At 40.9% G+C, this 21,756-nt stretch overlaps 1 protein-coding gene across 4 annotated transcripts in view; it reads right to left on the bottom strand.

The window, feature by feature from the left end:
- CADPS2 (calcium dependent secretion activator 2) overlaps positions 1–21,756 on the bottom strand; it is a 283,863-nt gene that overhangs the window by 64,648 nt on the left and 197,459 nt on the right. For 3 of the 4 annotated variants that reach the window (XM_075274223.1, XM_075274224.1, XM_075274225.1), the window contains 4 exons: positions 19,285–19,426; positions 13,779–13,898; positions 7,130–7,285; positions 1,982–2,129 (listed from right to left, as the gene is read on the bottom strand). In XM_075274223.1, the coding sequence (XP_075130324.1) occupies positions 1,982–2,129; positions 7,130–7,285; positions 13,779–13,898; positions 19,285–19,426 (566 nt within the window). The remainder of the gene's footprint in view (positions 1–1,981; positions 2,130–7,129; positions 7,286–13,778; positions 13,899–19,284; positions 19,427–21,756) is intronic. The other variant, XM_075274226.1, reaches the window with a different exon arrangement.

Below are 21,756 nucleotides of genomic sequence, written 5' to 3'. Positions count from 1 at the left end.
GATGTTGCAATGTAATGGCCCAATAACAGGACATCAATAATGGAGAAACAAAAACAATGAATTTATGGAAAAATTAACACAGGCAAATCATAAAAAAATTAATGCAAACTATAGGAACACAAACTCTGGCTTAAAGAGGTTGTCCAGGACAAATTTTTTTATGTTTTAAATTAGGCCGGGAAACATACAAAAAAATTCCCCCCCCCCCCCCAAACATATTTGCTTGTCCCAGGTGCTAAGGTGTCTCACAGTGCGAACCGGTCCTGCTTTTCCACTGTCTTGTTTTGCCAGAAGTCCTCACAGGCTGTGATGTCCCATATGCCTTTTCTTAGGCCACAGATTGACATCAGCAGTCGAGTTACCACTGAGGTAAATCAGCGGCTTAAGGAAAGGACACAGGAAATCACAGGCAGTGATGTCACAGGATATCACAGACCTCAGCAGTCATGTATGGCTGGGATTTCTGCCAAAAGAAAACATGGGAGCAACAGGACCGTACTGTGCCGCAAGACACCGGAGCAGCGGGGACAGGTGAGTGTTTTGTTTTTTTTTCCACCTTCCTTGGTCTAAAATAATAAAAAAAAACAAAAAACAAAAAAAACACCAATATCCTGGACAACCCCTTTAAAAAAAAAAAAAAAATAAACAAACAGTAATAAAAAGTAAAAGCAGTAAGCAATGAGTGCTACGTCATTGTTACCTGGCACATACTGATTGATGTAGATACAAACAGGACCAGTTCATCCAAGAGGTCTCTGCTTGAGCTTGTTTATGCTTTATACTCATTTGTAATTTTGTCATATTTTGGTCAATGGTGACTATATTTGAAATTTAATTGGACATTTACTTATAATGAAACATGGGTACTAGTGTGCTTTTGGTTACATCGCCCATCTCTGTTTATTGCAGTTTTCTTAAGGAGCATACCATCACTCCCAAGCATACTGCACTGCCACCAACCACTGAGTTATGAGGATTTGCCTTCAGCTCTCCATGCACCACTCTTGCCATTCTGAACCCCTTCTGTCTCCTATCTGTGCTGTCGCACGCAGTGAGTTGGTCTTTCTACTGCGGTGACGATCCATTCAGCGTGACAAAATCAGATACACGCAAAGTATGCTCAAAGAGGTCAGAAAGTGAAAATGTTCAGCATATTACAGGATGGATTACATCTTAGCAGTGGGAGGATCAACTGCTTTGCAACTGCTTTTGTCTTCTCCTGTCTGATCTACAGCCTAGTTATGTAAATATGCAAAAGATGCTCTGGTGTTAGCCCCACTGCAACAACAATGTCATGTGAACAACATGTGGCCGCTGCAGTCAATCATTTTGCCACAGTCATCAAGTGTTGATGTTATGACTTCATTGCTACTGTCAGGTAAAGAAACATGGCTGTAGAGGGGACTATTTAGGTAGGGAATCTAGCGGTAAGTCATTATTAACTTTGTACCATTCCCTGCCTTTGCTACATACAAACTAGCAATACAAAGGATTATGAAGTTCTGCAGATGGAATAATTATAAATACAGTGTTTGTTATAATCTAGAGTTAGGCCTGGTTCACACCTGCATTCGGTATTCTGCATGGGGAACGGAATACAGACTGCACAGGAAAACAGTGAGCACTGAAAGCACACAGACCCCATAGAATATAATGGGGTCCGCATTTTCTGCGCAATGTCCGCAAACATCATGCAGAAAGGAAAGTAGTTCATGAAGTATTTTTCTCTCCGAATGTTCCGTGCGGAAACTGCATGGAAAACACACAGACCCCATTAAAGACTATGGGGTCCGTGTGCTTTCATAAACTCGCTGCTTGTCAATGCATTCGATATTCCATTTGGGGGGTGCCTATGCGGACTTCCCGAATGGAATACCGAACGCAGATGTGAACCAGGCCTTACAACACAGGATCAGTACATGAAGAGTAACATATTTACAATGTAACCAACACCAGAGTGTGGCAATTCTAACATACTTACCTCTTGCCCACCATCAAGTACACATAGTTTAGAGCACTGCTTTTTGGCATCCACCAAGACATTAAACATTGTACATACTGAGGCAGGAATACGCAAGTCTGTAGATTTACTTGTTCTTTGTAGTTTAACTTCAAATGTAGTCCGTGTTCTATGTAATAAAGGGACAATTGTCAGAAAAGAAAAAGAAAACTTAAGAAACGTGCCTTTCAAAACTACCGTACTTATTTTTCCTCAGTAACCCCCTGAAAGCCAGCCAAATTTGAGCCATCAGCACTGAGGGGTTAGTAATTTCTTTCACTGACCCCTTTAAAAGCATGGATTTTTACATTTTCAGCAGGGAATCGACTTTTCTTTTTTTTTTTTTTTTTTGCAGTAGATGATGTAGTTATTTTTGACACGATTTTTTTTTTTTTTTTATAGAAACATACAGTACATTCCAGTCCAGTCAAATGTGTGGACCCATCTGACAAGATTTTCTTTTGATCCTGGATGTTGTTTTTATGTAAATATTTACAACTTATGGGGTCTGTGTGTTTCCACGCGTTGTCTGTACGAATCACGCAGAGACAAAAGTACTGCTTGAAGTACTCACTGCCATTATACTGCTGCTCATTACTCATACCTGGTTGTTCAAGGTGGAACACAACAAGCCTTTTACAAAGCAGTACAGCACAAAACAGTGAATTATCATCCACTAATACCTGTGCTCATCTGTTCTCAAGGTGTTTATTAGTGGGGAAAGAAATTCCTCATGAAAAAAATCAATAATTCTTAGACAATAATCTCCACAGTTACCTGTTATTCTCACACTTATTTTAAAGGTGTTTATTAGAGATGAGCGAACACTAAAATGTTCGAGGTTCGAAATTCGATTCGAACAGCCGCTCACTGTTCGAGTGTTCGAACTGGTTTTGAACCCCATTATAGTCTATGTGGAACATATACTCGTTAAGGGGGAAACCCAAATCCGTGTCTGGAGGGTCACCAAGTCCACTATGACACCCCAGGAAATGATACCAACACCCTGGAATGACACTGGGACAGCAGGGGAAGCATGTCTGGGGGCATATAAGTCACTTTATTTCATGGAAATCCCTGTCAGCTTGCGATTTTCGCAAGCTAATTTTTCCCCATAGGAATTCATTGGACAGCGCTGATTGGCCAGAGTACGGAATTCGACCAATCAGCGCTGGCTCTGATTTTTTACTCTATGGCTCTATGGGAATGCAGAGACTTAGCAGTGCTGAGCCAGTTCTGCTCAACTACACCGTGTACCGGTCAGCCCATCTGATATAGCAGAGCCGAGTGTGCACACTCGGCTCTGCTACATCAGATGTAGCAGGGCCAAGGGTGCACTAGAACCCTTATGCACACTCAGCTCTGCTACATCAGATGTAGCAGAGCCGAGGGTGCACTGGAACCCCTGTGCAAACTCAGCTCACGCTAATAGAATGCATTGGCCAGCGCTGATTGGCCAATGCATTCTATTAGCCCGATGAAGTAGAGCTGAATGTGTGTGCTTAGCTCAACTACTCCACCGGCGTAGTTGAGCTAAGCACACACACATTCAGCTCTACTTCATCGGGCTAATAGAATGCATTGGCCAGCGCTGATTGGCCAGAGTACGGAATTCGACCAATCAGCGCTGGCTCTGCTGGAGGAGGCGGAGTCTAAGATCGCTCCACACCAGTCTCCATTCAGGTCCGACCTTAGACTCCGCCTCCTCCGGCAGAGCCAGCGCTGATTGGCCGAAGGCTGGCCAATGCATTCCTATGGGAATGCAGAGACTTCGCAGTGCTGAGCCAGTTCTGCTCAACTACACCGTGTGCCGGTCAGCCCATCAGATGTAGCAGAGCCGAGTGTGCATAAGGGTTCTAGTGCACCCTCGGCTCTGCTACATCTGATGTAGCAGAGCCGAGTGTGCATAAGGGTTCTAGTGCACCCTCGGCTCTGCTACATCTGATGTAGCAGAGCCGAGTGTGCACACTCGGCTCTGCTATATCAGATGGGCTGACCGGCACACGGTGTAGTTGAGCACACGGTGCTAAGTCTCTGCATACCCATAGGAATGCATTGGCCAGCCTTCGGCCAATCAGCGCTGGCTCTGCCGGAGGAGGCGGAGTCTAAGGTCGGACCTGAATGGAGACTGGTGTGGAGCGATCTTAGACTCCGCCTCCTCCAGCAGAGCCAGCGCTGATTGGTCGAATTCCGTACTCTGGCCAATCAGCGCTGTCCAATGCATTCCTATGGGAAAAAGTTTATCTCACAAAAATCACAATTACACACCCGATAGAGCCCCAAAAAGTTATTTTTAATAACATTCCTACCTAAATAAAGGTTATCCCTAGCTATCCCTGCCTATACAGCTATCCCTGTCTCTTAGTCACAAAGTTCACATTCTCATATGACCCGGATTTGAAATCCACTATTCGTCTAAAATGGAGGTCACCTGATTTCGGCAGCCAATGGCTTTTTCCGATTTTTTTTGATGCCTCCGGTGTCGTAGTTCCTGTCCCACTTCCCCTGCGCTGTTATTGGTGCAAAAAAAGCGCCAGGGAAGGTGGGATGGGAATCGAATTTTTTTGGAGTTTGCCACGTGATGTTCGATTCGAATCGAACACACCGAACAGCCTGATATCTGATCGAACAGGTGTTCGATAGAACACTGTTCGCTCATCTCTAGTGTTTATTATTGGGGAAACAAATAAGAGGCAAATTAGCCATTGTGTTCAGAGTATACAATTACAGGCCATTTCTCAATACAGTCGTGGCAAAAGTCAATCATTCTTAGCCACTAATCTCTGAAGTTAGCGGTTATAATGAACAAAAAAATACACTCCAGCATGCCAAAAAACCTTTTTTTAAAATTTACCTTTTACTCATAATAGGCTAAAAAAAACATACATGAACATGGATCCAGACATGTAAAAAAACAAAACAGAGCTTACGCGTTTCGGGAAATAAAGCACGATCCCTTACCCATTAGCTATGAGTAAGGGATCGTGATTTATCTCCCGAAACGCGTAAGCTCTCTTTTGTTTTTTACATGTCTGGATCTATGTTCATGTATGTTTTTTTAGCCTATTATGAGTAAAAGTTAAATTTAAAAAAAAGTTTTTTTGGCATGCTGGAGTGTATTTTTTTGCTCATTATGCTCATGCTAACCCTGTGAAGCAGTCCAGGGTTTTCTCCGTGCAGCCTATTGCTGTTCATTCCGTTTATATCTATTTGACTTGCTTCTCTATGGTTGAGCTTCACTATCACTTTTTTCTTAGTTACGGTTATGCCAACACTTACATAAAGGTGTTTATCATTGGGAAACAAATTAGGGACATATTTGCCATTTTGTTCCCAGTATAAAATTACAGGCCATTTCTTAGTATGTCAGACAGAAAGGAGACAGGCCATGCACAGTGGAGGGTCACAGGCCTAAATGTTTCTGGTGCAGGCACAGTTCACAGCATAGTAATGGCTGTGGCAGCAGGGGTCACTTACAGAGGCCTGAACTACCAATGTCAAGTCGTAGTCGTGTCTTGACCAGCAACTCAATGGTTGAAAACTGGTTGACTCAGTCATCCACTTCATCCCAAGTCACATCAGACACCTCCAGCCAAGAGTCTGTGGATTCATCAGACACAACCCTTAGATGGCATGGTCCTGTACCCTCACATGTCCTCAAATTCCCTCTGTCTTTTTGTAACCCCCTCACAGGAGTTACTAATGGTTATTTGGCCATATAAGTGCCTTACATGTTATGATAGATTGTATGTGTTGTCATGTTCATTTTGTGTTCATTTGTGTAATGTTGTTAAGCTGTTGTTCTCTGGTTTCACTTGTCCTAGTGAGCTGTGGTCTCCATAGCAACACACACTATAGGGAGTGGATCTGTAGCTGGAACAGGAAATAGTCATAGCAGGGAGAGGAAGTAGTATTCTGTAAGAGCCAGGGAAGGAGAAGCAAGGAGAAGTGTGGCAGTGGCCATCTTGTGTTTCAGACACTGTGCCGTGAGGATTGCCACAGCAACAGTAGGACAGAGAAGCTGTGTGACAGCGCCCTGCATTACTATCAGTAAGAGGACAGGATTACATCAGGCTAAGCAGAGCTATAACCCTGGCAGCCTGCACCGACCTCTACAAGGTAGCTGAACTCCTGCAGTAGACCAGAAGCTGGATCTGCAGCCATCTTAGACTCTCTGCTAATACATGGGAAGGTGTCAGCCAGCTACAAGCCACTGTGCCACAGCTCACTGCTACAGGACAAGTGACCAGCAGATGATGCTTTACAATAAAGCAGTGAGCACTTCTGATCCTGGCCTGGACATTGCCTTCCTTGTAGCTAAGCCCTGGGCTAAAGCTCTTTGTTGGAGTAGAGCACTGGCACCCACATCACCATCTCCAGCCCAGGGACCAGCGGGTGTCTCAATACTCCAACTGGCGTCACATCTAACTGACTCTGCCTATTTCCCTGTGTACCTCTCCTGGGAGTTCTGGTGCCAATAAGGTCACCGTGACAGTCCAGCCTCCTGCACGGTTCTCCCGGGGTGGTCGCAGTTTTATGTTCTCTCAGCTAGAGAATTACTCTATGCTGAGTATACATTGAGTACATTATACTGTGAGGATGAGCTACTACTTGACAGTCAGCAGCTAGTGCCCAAACAAGATCTGGAGGAGACATCCGCAGTTTCCTCCGGCAGTAGTGAAAGTGGTGTGGGAGCTGGTCTTGTGAACAGTCAGGCTTCTGGCTTAAAGGCTGTTGAGGAGGATATCAGTGATCTGCAGAAATTATTGGATGATGATGTAGCCGATGGCAATTGGGATGACTACTGGTTCTCCACAATGTTAGACCCTTGCTACTGGGGTAAAATGGGGGCCTTTTTCTTTTTTTACACCCGCTGAGAGGGAGGACAAACTGAACTACTATAGAGACAAGCTATGTAGCAAGTTGGCCGTTGCCTATCTGTGCCATCGTCCATCCTCTCGCATGCCCTGAGCGCTCAACTTGCATGGCAGCTGTGAGAGATGGTGGTGGTGGCATGCGCAGCAAGGGCTATATCAGCAGCAGCCTGAGCTTAGAATCGCTGATGAGCAGCTGCATAGTGAGTTACCTAAAATATTAACATGTAAAAAGAATACACTTGGAATGGCTAACCTTTTAACACAGGCTTCTATCATATCACTTGCCATGAGTTTCAGTCGTTGCTCCAGATGGTTAGCAAATTCTGTTTCTGGCCAATGGAGATCATGGATAAACTCCTGTAGAGCATCTAGTTTCCAGAACAAATCTTCTGACGTTGCTGAACCATTCCTAGATGAGAAATTCTAGATATTACCTTTACCATAAAGGTTAGAAACAAAGTATTTGAGTGTTTTGGTGCATGTGATTTTAAAAGCTATACCATTATTTTTGTTTCAGCTAGTCAAGAATTTTAGCATCTTTTATTGGTACAGTACAGACCAAAAGTTTGGACACATCTTCTCATTCAAAGAGATTTCTGTATTGTCATGACTATGAAAATTGTAGAGTTACACTGAAGGCATTAAAACTATGAATTAACACATGTGGGATTATATACTTAACCAAGAAGTGTGAAACAACTGAAAATATGTATTATATTCTTGGTTCTTCAAAGTAGCCACCTTTTGCTTCGATTGCTGCTTTGCATACTCTTAGCATTCTCAAGAGGTAGTCACCGGAAATGGTTTTCACTTCACAGATGTGCCCTATCAGGTTTAATAAGTGGGATTACTTGCCTTATAAATGGGGTTGGGACTATCAGTTGTGTTGTGCAGAAGTCAGGTGGATACACAGCTACTGAATAGACTTTTAGAATTTGTATTATGGCAAGAAAAAAGCAACTAAGTAAAGAAAAATTAGTGGCCATCATTACTTTAAGAAATGAAGGTCAGTCAGTCCAAAAAATTGGGGACTCTTTCAAAGTTTTCCCAAGTGCAGTTGCAAATACCATCAAGTGCTACAAAGAAACTGGCTCACATGAGGACCGCTCCAGGAAAGGAAGACCAAGAGTCACCTCTGCTGCTGAGGATAAGTTAATCTGAGTCACCATCCACAGAAATCGCAGGTTAACAGCAGCTAAGATCAGAGACCAGGTCAATGCCACACAGAGTTCTAGCAGCAAACACATCTCTACAACAACTGTTAAGAGGAGACTGTGCAGCAGGCCTTCATGGTAAAATAGCTGCTAGAAAATGAATGCTAAGGACAGGCAACAGGCAGAAGAGACTTGTTTGGGCTAAAGAACACAAGGAATGGACATTAGACTAGTGGAAATCTGTTCTTTCGTCTGATGAGTCCAAATTAGAGATCTTTGGTTCCAACCACCGTGTCTTTGTGCGATGCAGAAAAGGTGAACGGAAGGACTCTACATGCCTGGTTCACACCGTGAAGCATGGAGGAGGAAGTATGATAGTGTGGGGGTGCTTTTCTGGTGACACTGTTGGGAATTTATTCAAAATTAAAGGCATACTGAACCAGCATGGCTACCACAGCATCTTGCAGCGGCATGTTATTCCATGCGGTTTGCGTTTAGTTGGACCATCATTTGTTTTTCAACAGGACAATGACCCCAAAACACACCTCCAGGCTGTGTAAGGGCTATTTGACCAAGAAGGAGAGTGATGGGGTGCTACTCCAGATGACCTAGCCTCCACAGTCACCAGACCTGAACCCAATTGAGATGGTTTGGGGTGAGCTGGACCACAGAGTGAAGGCAAAAGGGACAACAAGTGCTAAGCATCTCTGGGAACTCCTTCAAGACTGATGGAAGACCATTTCAGGTGACTACCTCTGGAAACTCATCAAGAGAATGCCAAGAGTGTGCAAAGCAGTAATCAAAGCAAATGGTGGCTACTTTGAAGAACCTCGAATATAAGAAATATTTTCAGTAGTTTCACACTTTTTTGTTAAGTATATAATTCCACATGTGTTAATTCATAGTTTTGATGCCTTCAGTGTGAATCTACAATTTTCATAGTCATGAAAATACAGAAAACGCTTTGAATGAGAAGGTGTGTCCAAACATTTGGTCTGTACTGTACATTTGTTCGATTGGGCCAACCAGATAAGAGCCTATGACTGCTACAGAATTCAATAGAGGCAGCAGCTTTTCTGTGATTGGTCCATTTGCACTTTGCATAAAAGCTAGGGTTGGTGGACAACCTGTTTATTTGAATATTATAGCGCACATCTCATCTTTATTATATGACTGGTTGGGTTTTATAGGTCTAGAGCAGGGGTAGGGAACGTACGGCTCTCCAGCTGTTGCAAAACTACAACTCCCAGCATGCATACTTGCTCTGCTGTTCTTGGAACTCCCATGGAAGTGAATGGAGCATGATGGGAGTTGTAGTTTCACAGCAGCTGGAGAGCCGAAGGTTCCCTACCCCTGGTCTAGAGGATCCCCATCAACTTTGCAGTAAGTGCATTGAGGCTGTATTCCTCATGTAACAGGATTTCATTTACTTTTGGCCACTTACTCTCCATCTATCCTAAATACTATTTATGGATTTTAATAGTCTGCCCTTCTTCAGGTCTCTTTTAAAGCTGCTGACTAATTGCTTATGTCGCTTCACATTCTCTGCTGGACCTGACTGGTTAAAGCCCTCTCCGCAGCTTTAGTCCTTAGATTCATTGAGACATAATCTAACCCTTCAGACACGTTCACTTGTAAGAAATAACTAAAATTAAAAGGAGCAAATTACAACAAAAAGTAAAATATATAATAAAAACCGGAATATCCACAGGGCCTTTTTGTATAATATACGCATATTTTTTTTGATTATGGTTGCACCAAAAATTCTTGATACATTTCTTACACTATGGAATAATAAGGATTTTGTCCAGTTACACAAAAACACAACAAACAAAACCAGCACATTTACATGGTTACTTAGGTGGGATAAACGACCATCATAATTAAATTGTGTAGTAAGTTGAAGTGGATCGTTCAGCTTAAAGTGTTGGCCTATGTAAGGACACATATTATGGCTACTGGTTTATACTCTAAAAGACACGCTTAAAAGAATATATATATACACATAATGGGAAAAGTTTATTGCTCTATTTAACCCTCTTTGCAGTGACTAACATGCATACACAGATACCTATCTTATTCTCATGAATAAACTGGACTCGTGGGTCAAGTCTCTCATATTCTTTTAACACTTATTGTAACCACATTGCACAGTATTTTGTTTGTGCCATATTGGCTACTATAAGAAGATGCGCACTGTTCACTGCTTTAGCCATTGATGGGCTTCAGCGATTTTGTGGCGTTAGTATAATGTTACTGCTGCAGATTTCTCGGCAAACACTGGCTGGGAGCAGCTAGGACTGAACATTTTTGAAGACATCCCACTGGACAACCACTCTTAACAGTTGTTAAATAGAATCAAAGTTTCCTTTTTTCAATTTGAATAAAGTAATTTGAATCCTGTGAATAACATTCGTATTAAATAAAATAATGATTATTTAAGAGTAAAGTATGTAAGAGTATAAACAACAAATATGGTATTCTAACCTCCTACCCCCCCCCCCAAAAAAAAAAAAAATCTATTTCATTAATTAAAAATGTTATTTTCCTACCAATGTCCTCTTATACTTTAAGGTTTGTTTGCTTTGTCACTTTCAGTACCAGCAAATGTGCAGGGATCTGAAGGTCTAGCCAAGTTATCCCCTGAGCCGAAATTCCCAATAGACCAATCAGAGCAAACACAGAACATTTCACATAGCACATTACAGTTCCTAATATCTCCCAAACCTGAGAACTGAATGCCCCAAATGTACCATTATAGAAGAACCACTTAAAAACAACATTAAGTATTGTAATAAAACACCTAAAGGACATGTGATACAGTATATTGATTGAGCCGACTGATCAAAAGACACTAAAAGACAAAAATATAGACTATCCTTCACAATAACACATCATATGCTATGTATCATATGCTATGTAGATTATACATATATATTACATACAAACATACCACCTACATGCTGTACCTATCTTCATCGCAAAATACATTTCAAACTTTCTCATTACAAAATGTCAAGTTGTCATAATTAGTTATTTTTTTTTTTTTTTTTTTTTTTAATTGTGGGAAATGAACCTCTTGGACATTTTATACTGATTTACTTTAGTTGAAATTTCTCATTTGTAATTATACCTATATGTAATACATTATCCTTTGTTAATAGTTAATAAGAATATTTGACCCCGATAGGTGTTAAACAATTTTTATTATAATTGCATTTACTGTATTTTAAACTTTAAATCAAAATCCTTTAAACTAAAAATGCATAATGTCGTATTTTCAACTAAACTATCTCCAATTCGTGTTTGTGTTGCTCAACAACTACAACATTTGTCTCCAGGGGTTCTGCAATTAACAGCAGCATGCCAGAAATCCCCATGCTGCAAACCACCATGTGTGCACGTTGATAACCCAATCCCCTTGTACCAGGCTGTTATCGGAGGATGATATTACCACCAGTCACTGCTATTCACAAATTTAAATGCTCAATACATTCTAGTAAAATAACAAATGTGTCTTAGGCAAAGCCCAAAGGGACAATGCCACAATTTAACAACTCTAGCTATACAATAATTAAGTGAAAATCTAAGATTGTAATATATATTAATAAGAAGACAAAAATACTGAAAATCACTATAGTAAACTAAATAAAACAGCAAAAAAAAAAAAAAAAAAAGAAGCTCCATACAGAAATTTCAAATTTGTACAGATCCATTGTTCTGGCACAGGAAGTTATTAAAGTAGTAATACAAAAACCTCTGCCTACTGTTAAACCATTCCATAACCCTTGAACTTATTTAGAAAAAGTGGGAGTTTTTTAAGCTACCATATATACTTTTTTTTTTTTTTTTCAAAAAGTTAGGAACAGATCCTACTGGAATCCAATATTGTTCAGACACAACACAAGTAAGTTGTGCAAGTTCTGTGCATTCCTAACATTAAACAGAAAAAGTTCTCTATCTGACTTTCCAGTGATTACCAGGAGGAGAAGCTTTCATGCTATAAATAGTCACAGCACATATAGTGTATGTAAATGTACATGATAGTCCTTGGTTGGCCGTTCAGCCTGTACAATAGCACCTTGGACATCAGGGATACAGAAATTGAATCCCAGCAAGGCTACAAAAGAAAAATGTGCAGCTACATGCACTGCCAACTTCAGTACAAAGAACTGTATTGGTGGTCCAACCACTAATAAAATCCGTTCTACTGAAGCTGTCAGCGCAAGTACCTACCATCTCTTCTTTCACAGCCTTTCTGTGATACAACTCTATTAGTAGATTTTTATCATCCCTTCATGGTATTGGTAACTTGTTTTGAGAACATTGATAAACCTTATACATCTGCTAAATCCTTTTTGTTCAGACTGTAGCAGAACAGTTATGGCTAAGGGACAACAGGGTAGAACCCCTTGTAACGTCCTGCAGGAAAAATGTGCTTTGCAATTTTTCACACATCACTTTTCACAAAGTTTGCAGAAATTTTCTCTGCTGACTTACTACTTCAATTATACTTATGTGGAAACCACCGGTGTTTCCATAGGTATAACTGACCTGCTGTGATTTTGTGTCCGTTGTTTGTATCCACTGCACAGTGACTGTAAAGCGCAGCATTTTTTTCCTGCCACGTGGGGCTCCGGCTTTGGTTGTGCAATGGAAACTCACTTAAAGGAACACCAACAAGACCTTATTTTCTGTTATACAAGATTAATTCCAATCAGATTAATTTTTTTACAAAAATATATAGGAATTTCTCAAAATCCTTAGGAAAAAAAAAACTGTTTTCATAACCTACTCTGAAAGACTATTCACAAGTAGAAAGAAACCTTTATTAGACCTGATTCAGACATAAAATGTAATGCCTAGGAATACTTATCTGTTGTTTTTTTTTTTAACTCTATAATAAAACATATGATTAATTTTAACCTAATGAGCTCTGGTAATAACTTGAAGCGGGATAGTACCATGTAGGAAAGCCAATCTTCTTTCTAATATGCCTCTGAATACTTTGGGACTACTAAATCCTGACTGTATGATCCTGGAAAGAGTGAACAGCTGACTGTCTCGCGCCTCAGGAAAGCTGATTGACAAGCCCTTACGGGAGTTGCACCCTTACTGCACAGCACCAAAAGGAGACTGCCCAATACTTTTTTCCTTCCATATTGTTCTAATTTTGAATTAATGGTACTAGATACAAAAGCTCTCCTTACATAGTTAAAAGTAGATGAGGTTGGACGAAGACACCAGTCCATCAAGTCCAACCCACAACCCCACAATCCCCTACAGTGTTGATCCAGGGGAAGGCAAAAGACCCCATGAGGCTCATGCCAATTGCCCCATTTCAGGGGAAAAAAATTCCTTCCCGACTCCAATCTGGCAGTCAGTATAAAAACCCTGGATCAATGTGTCCTTTGTTTTGTTTTTTGAGATACTGTATGTACAGCTCTTAAAGAAGCTTGTATGCAATAGGAATTTTTCCACTCTCTTAGAAAATGTAGCGAGCTAATAATTGTTTGACACTAGGTTCATGAGAAAAAACATTTTCCTTATACTAGGTTCACAGGAATACAATATAATCATCTATCATTACAGTCTAAATTATTCACTTAGTAAAGGTAATTATGAGAATTCTATAGCAATGTGTATGACATGCATCTAGACAACTGAACAACACAAACATAACACAGAAGGTCAAATCCACAGCATGCAGAACAATCATGCATTAGAAATACACTCATTAGTACACACGTGGACTCGTATAATGAAGTCATCCAGGATGGCGCTGAAAAGCTAGGTATCTGTGGAAGGTTAAATGTCAAGCTTGGAACTTTAGGAAGAGGTACACTAGGAAGACTGTTGGTGATGCTTCTGTAAAATAGAATTAACGGACACAAACAAAGCTTTATACTGGATAAAATATAACACGTTATTCACTATGTACAAACTGAAAAATACCAGAATTTGTTTTATAGTAATTACCTACCTCCAGAGCTACTGTGTCATTAACAGGTACCGCTTACAGTAGTGTATGTTACATACTGAAGTCACACAATACTAAACATCGACGTGAAGGCTTCCATGTGGACCAGGGACATGTGGAAGTGGGGGGGGGGGGGAGGCAAAATCTTATTTTAAAGCTAAAGGTTACTGGCACAAACAGCCAAAAAAGATTAATGTAGATCGCTGAATACAGAGTTTAGCATGGAAAAAGCCCCACAGATGCAAGCAGATGCAAACAGTTTGCTTCTAATAGACTTTCTGGTATTCAGCAGAGGCTGAAAGAATCATACACAAAGTGTCAAGCAGGAAATTCTTTATAATAAACTACGACTGGAATTTTTTTAAAGGTACTTTGGTTAACATTTTGTAGATAATATGAACAACAGAGAATGGATGCACAAGGGTATATGTACCTCAAATTATTAACCAACAAAAATATATGAAAAAGGTACACTAAAATATAACTTTTATTGATAAAGTAAGAAAAAAAAGGGGGTGTCCGCTATATCTCCCCCAGGTTTTAACCTATGTGTGTTCCAGTGTGAGGTTTGAGTAGTCCTCAGCTCTAGGTGAAAGCAACAACAAGCAACAGGTCCTGCATCCTGCACAGAAGAGAAGGAGCAGAGGAAGCTCCATACAATAAGCTGAAAATAAAACACACAGTTACTCTGCACTTGAGAAAGGGCTTTTAGGTGGCCCGAAAAGCATTTTCTGTTTTTATTCATCCCAATAAGGAGTTTTTGTCTATTTGGATTGTCGGCCCGGCTCTTCCTCTGCCTGCTGGTGGGTGCAGATTCCCTGTTATGGGCTTGGGTCCACGTTGTTGCTTTCCATTGTCCTCTCCGACTTCAAGTGTAAACAAGTCGAACCGCTGCCACCCTCACCTTGGTATCTACATGCATTATAGGGTGTTGTGACCGAGAAAACCCCACAAGGTGAGAGGCCATCTGGTACTACGACTATATTTAAGATATCTCAATATCATCAAGTTTAATACTACACTTTGTGCGCTCGGGGTCTCTCCCTCCTTTCTTGTATCAGCTCTAGGTGAGAGTCCATTTAAATAAACTGGTTTGCTGCATATTTTGTGTACCTGTTATGGCTATTTTGGTCTGCTCCACTGCTTCTACCGAGCTGCCTTCCCCAATCTGCAAAGAAGACATTTTATTCCTCCAGTAGTAGAGATTGCCTCCTTGTCCATTTTACAGGTTTAGGGGCAAAGAGATCATTTAGTAAGCCTTCTGTGCTGCCTATTCAGATATTTGTATGTTCACTATCCATATATCTATACATTAAAGTATTCCTAAGCTGCTGCTTTCCATAATGAACCACATAAAAAAACACACACACACACACTATATATATATATATATATATATATATATATATATATATATATATATATGGACATATTATCCAGCATGTGATTGTAGTTTTGTATACATTGTAAGAACTTGCAGGGGCAGTAAGAAAGTATCAAACCCTGCCTAAAGAATGCAGTCGGCAAGCATGAGAAGTGGCAGCACTGGAAGTAGGTATACATTTTAATAATTTTCTTCTACCAATAGGCATCGTTTACACTACAGCAGTGTTACAAGTTTTTAGTAAGCCCCTCTAGTTTCTTTTAGAAAACTGCAGATTTGCATCAAGAGATAGGAAAAATGATAGTAAAATACGGTTAAGTTTAAGCTACTAAAACAAAAGTGCAAATATGTATACAGTACATTGAAACAAAGGGTGAGGGAGGCAGCTGCCTATTGTTACTAGGGAAGCACATTAATCCTCCCCCTTCGTATCGAAGGAAAAAAAATGCTTCAAATGGTTGAACATGCCCAATTGTATATCAAAAGATGACCAGCTTTTAAACACAACATTATGTTTTCACATGTCTATACCATATGGGTCAATGTTTGGCAACCCAGCTGTTGTGATGTGTACAAGCAGCCTATCAAGAGGTTTTTTTTAGCATTTTTTTAATATTGTACTGCATTGGTAGAATGATTGAGCTGCTTCCAGATGTGGAGAAATCAGATACTAAGAATTAACTTTTAATTTAATAAGTAATTGGCTTCCCATTCTGTGCCCCCAGTGAAGAGCTATCAGTTGCCGGTACCGCAGCTCTCCACTGTCAGAAGGGCGTTTATGACAGTCAGTCAGGAATGCCCTTCCTCACAGCAGCATCTATTGTGCTGTACTGTGAGAGCGGTGAGGAACGCCTCCCTCCCCTTAAGATAGTACTGGTCCATAAACGAGTACTTGGGGCGGGGGGGGGGGCCTTCTTCACCGCTCAACGTCATCGCTGGGTGGTACACAACAACCCCTTTCACAGTACAACGCTATAGACGCTGCTGTGAGGAACAGCGTTCCTGACTGACTGTCAAATGCCCTTCTGACAGTGAAGAGCTACAATGCTGGCACCGATAGCTATTCAATGGGGGCACATGACGTGAAAGCAGATTAATTCAGTGCACTGTCAGCTTTCAAGTAGTGTGTTAAACTGCATATGCAACAGATGGTGAAAGATCCTCTTTAAATAATGATAGAAAAGCACTGTGGGGAAAGCAATCTGATAAACAGTCCTTTTCATCTCTTTTTGTCCACAACTTTATATCAAATGCAGCGAAATAACGGGACGTTTGTGAATTAGCTGAAAGCTCCACCCCTGGTTTCCATGCACACATCGCATGCCTTTGTGGGAATAGAGGTTACTGTGCACTGTTCTAGAGTCAAATGCTATTTGGGATATGTATGTGATCTATTTCAGAGAATTCAGTTAGTTGTATGATAGTGGAAAATAACCTTCAGTGATATACGATGTGCCTCCCTTATTTTCAAGGTGATAGCCAGAGTTTTACCTTGGAAATTAAACAAGGTCTATATAATTAGGAGAAATCTATTATGCTTCATTATATTTTTGTTGGTTTATGTATTTTTACTTTGTCCTGAATATATTTAAAAAAAAAAAAAAAAAAAAATTTTGCTATCTAGAAATGAAAAAAAGGCAAGTCAGTTTTTTATGCATTACTACAAGACAATAAGGCCCCGTTCCCACGGGGCAAGAGGGGGCAGATTTGGGCACGGAGTCCTCCTCAAAATCCGCCCCCTCACAATAGAAGTCTATGTAGACCGCTAATGGCCTTTTTCTGCTAGCGGTTTGCTCCTGCTAGCGGAAAAAAGAAGCGAGCTGACCTTTCTTGAGGCAGATTCCGCCTCAGGAAATCAATACAAGTGAATGGGAGGCGGAAAACCACGTCGTGTTTTTTTTAAGGTCCATTCGCTGTGCTGGAGGGAAAAAAATGCTCAAAAAAACGCTTCCTAATTCCTGAAGCATTTTTTTCCAGACCAAATTCTGCCACACCCTATTCACGTGTGAACATTGCTGTATAAGTACAGTGGCTTGTAAAAGTATTCATACCCCTTGAACTTTTTTTTTACATTTTGTCATATTATAACCACAAACTTATTTTTGTATAGAGATTTTAAGTGATAGACCAACACAAAGTAGCAGATAATTGTGAAGTGGAAAGAAAATGACACATGGTTTTCAAAATTTTGATCAGATAAAAATCTGTGACATGCAAAAGTATACAGCCCCCTGTATATGATAACCCTAAAAAAAATCCAGTGTGCACAATTGCCTTGAAAAGTCAGTCATTTAATCTCAGTATAAATACACCTGTTCTGTGAAGGCCTCAGTGGTTTGTTAAATAGGAACGTTCACGTCTTTGGGCACATGCGGTGTAATACACCGCTAGAAAGCTGACAGTGCGCTGAATTCGGCTTTCCCATTCTGTGCCCCTGCTGAAGAGCTATCGATGCCATTACCGTAGCTCTTCAGTGTCATAAGGGCGTTTCTGAAAGTTTGTCAGGAATGCCCCTCCTCACAGTAGAGTCTATTGCACTATACTGTGAGAGGGGGTGTTCCTTACCGCCCAGCGTTTTTTGACGCGTTTCTTACACGTGTAAAAAATTTCATTGAAGTCAATGGGAGTATTATTTTTACATGTGTATTCTATACACGTGTATTATGCTAAAGTGCGCGCACGTTAACTCCGTGTACACGGGCCCTAAGGCACAGTGCTTGGCATTCAATGAAGAGGCTTTGCCCTCACCTGAAGACCGTGGTCTCTTTAAACAGCTGATCTCAGGTGTCAGACCACACCTGATCTGATATTAAAGACCTATCCTAATGAAAGATTATCAATATTCATCTCTAGAAAAAACCTTTTAGTCTAGGGCTGTATAAAGCAAAACGTAGCAAAAAAAAAACAAAAAAAAAAAAAAAACACTGCTGAAAGAAAAAGAAACATGATGGAAATGTTTCACTTTCTTTTTACACATAGTTTTTCATTGTGTTTTTGTAGATTTCCACTGCAGACTCTCTGCCCTTATTATACCTGTAAGGAAAACGCCAGCGTTTCCACAGTTATGATTGACATGCTGCGATTTTCAAAAATGCAAATGTCTTGTTGTCTACAATGAGTGGATGGCATTAGCCAAAATTCTATTCACTTTGTAGGGACTGTAAAACACAGCATTTTTTTTCTTCAGGCATATGTTACGCTTACTTGACATTTGTTTATAGCACACACAGGCAGAAGGCAGCATGATATACAGAATACTGAATATGCTAGACAGCAGCTAGCATGATAAAATAATGGCTAGGGTTTGGCATAAACTCTTTTCTCATATTTTCAAATTATGAAAAAAAAATATTTAGGTGATTCACCAAAATATTGTGATGCTTTTCAGACACTATCTAAAATGCTGTATAAATCTCTGGTCCCACAACCAATATCAACTGCTGCAGCATGTTACTGCAGAAAACCATTGCACAAAACACCTTTTTTGGCATTTCTCAGTGCTCTGCAGCAAATATATAACTGAATTCCACTAAATCACTCTACAGTATAACGTAACAAAAGGTAATAATAGACAGAATATTAGCCCAAGTATGAAAACAACTCCTCTATTGAAGGCAGACATGCAAGATTACAGAGCTGTTGGTTACAGTTACCCGTTAGCCAATTTTACAGTATGCTGCATATAACGCAGACCAAGAACTATTCACCATGACAAGTAAGCAACAAACAGGCATAATCTTAAAGGTGGCAAATACTATGTGCATGTGCAAAATTTTAAGCCACGCTTATTTATATATATATATATATATATATACACATACATGTTGACTCCAGTAGTACAGAGCAAAAAAAAAAAATCAACCTACCCAGCCCCAAACCACCCAACTTACTTAACTGGTTGCCAAGTTTCTTGTTCGAACCCTTTGTGAATAGACTGTGCAATTGAAGACTCCATGAGGTCGATGTAACGGATGACAAGCGGCACAAAACACTCTTGAACATGCTTGTGAAACTTTCCATTGCATAACAGAGCTTCATGGAAACAAAGAGATAAATTACATTTAAGTAAGAATTTAGTGTGTAAACGATATAACACAATAGCTTATTAGGATAATGAGCACCTGCATTATATTATCGCAGCTGTCCATTTGGAATCAGGCGAATACATACAAATTTGTGAATAGTAAATGCAGTAGCTGTTTGGAATTATCTCCCAAAATATGTATTATAAATAAAAGTACATAAAGTCCAGCTGCGCCACACTTATGCATTAAAATGAGAACTTTCTACAATTGATTGAGCCTGCTTATCTAAATGGTGTATTTTTTAAGTTATGTCACTGTAGTAGCTGCGCCTTTTCTGGAAATTAGTTGAAGACATCCTTTGGGAATAGGTGAGGAATTTTCAACATGAGAACATGGGGTGGTGGTACAAGATGACTCTAAAGCTTGCATGCTTTTTATAAATCCTGAGTTATATCCTTCTACCATAGACAAGACTTCCTGGCTGAGACTCTCTATTACACTAGGAAAACCATTGCTAGAATGTCTAGATGGTCTCCTGTTCCCCTCCATGCTCCGAGACTGATATGTTCGGTTGATTCTGCCTCAAAAAATGGTATAAACCTACGGACAAGGAGGTAAAAGTTTTGCAGCATTCCGAGTAGATGGCTCAACTACCTCTTAACCCTTCCTCACTCTACTACGTTGAACTGTTACTTGAGTTGTAAACAGACTCTCTCTTTAGGAACTGATATTAGAGGTCTCCTCTTGCTCACTTGACCCTGAGAGGTAGACAGGCTTTGGGTGCACGAATTTGAGGGAATACTAAAGGTTATGTTTTATATTCAACCATGTATACTGTATGTTTATTTCTATACTAGAATGTGAATGAAGACATAATGAGGGGATGTGACATCTCAGCCCTACGTGGCCTCCTTTTTTCATATTCCTTATATTGATACTTGAATTCACATTCCTGTACGTCTACACTTATCCTAAATAAAGTTATTGTTGATAGTTGAAAACGTGTAGATACAGACATTGAGAGACATATTACCATTGTTTTTTTTTCACTCTGTACTGTAGCTGAAAGGTTCTAGTAACAAAGAACGCTACTAGAGATGAGCGAACACTAAAATGTTCGAGGTTCGAAATTCGATTCGAACAGCCGCTCACTGTTCGAGTGTTCGAATGGGTTTCGAACCCCATTATAGTCTATGGGGAACATATACTCGTTAAGGGGGAAACCCAAATTCGTGTCTGGAGGGTCACCAAGTCCACTATGACACCCCAGGAAATGATACCAACACCCTGGAATGACACTGGGACAGCAGGGGAAGCATGTCTGGGGGCATAAAAGTCACTTTATTTAATGGAAATCCCTGTCAGTTTGTGATTTTCGCAAGCTAACTTTTCCCCATAGAAATGCATTGGCCAGTGCTGATTGGCCAGAGTACGGAACTCGACCAATCAGCGCTGGCTCTGCTGGAGGAGGCGGAGTCTAAGATCGCTCCACACCAGTCTCCATTCAGGTCCGACCTTAGACTCCGCCTCCTCCGGCAGAGCCAGCGCTGATTGGCCGAAGGCTGGCCAATGCATTCCTATGCGAATGCAGAGACTTAGCAGTGCTGAGCCAGTTCTGCTCAACTACACATCTGATGCACACTCGGCACTGCTACATCAGATGTAGCAATCTGATGTAGCAGAGCCGAGGGTGCACTAGAACCCCTGTGCAAACTCAGTTCACGCTAATAGAATGCATTGGCCAGCGCTGATTGGCCAATGCATTCTATTAGCCCGATGAAGTAGAGCTGAATGTGTGTGCTAAGCACACACATTCAGCTCTACTTCATCGGGCTAATAGAATGCATTGGCCAGCGCTGATTGGCCAGAGTACGGAACTCGACCAATCAGCGCTGGCTCTGCTGGAGGAGGCGGAGTCTAAGATCGCTCCACACCAGTCTCCATTCAGGTCCGACCTTAGACTCCGCCTCCTCCAGCAGAGCCAGCGCTGATTGGCCGAATTCCGTACTCTGGCCAATGCATTCTATTGGCGTGATGAAGCAGTGCTGAATGTGTGTGTTTAGCTCAACTACACCGGTGGAGTAGTTGAGCTAAGCACACAGATTCAGCTCTGCTTCAATCAGCGCTGGCCAATGCATTCTATTAGCTTGATGAAGCAGAGTGTGCACAAGGGTTCAAGCGCACCCTCGGCTCTGATGTAGCAGAGCCGAGGGTGCACAAGGGTTCAAGCGCACCCTCGGCTCTGATGTAGCAGAGCCGAGGGTGCACAAGGGTTCAAGCGCACCCTCGGCTCTGATGTAGCAGAGCCGAGGCTGCACAAGGGTTCAAGCGCACCCT

Source organism: Leptodactylus fuscus, chromosome 5 (assembly GCF_031893055.1).
Source record: "Leptodactylus fuscus isolate aLepFus1 chromosome 5, aLepFus1.hap2, whole genome shotgun sequence".
Classification (NCBI taxonomy): domain Eukaryota; kingdom Metazoa; phylum Chordata; class Amphibia; order Anura; family Leptodactylidae; genus Leptodactylus; species Leptodactylus fuscus.
Note: the sequence above shows the minus strand (reverse complement) of the source record. Positions and strands in the feature narration are given on the sequence as shown.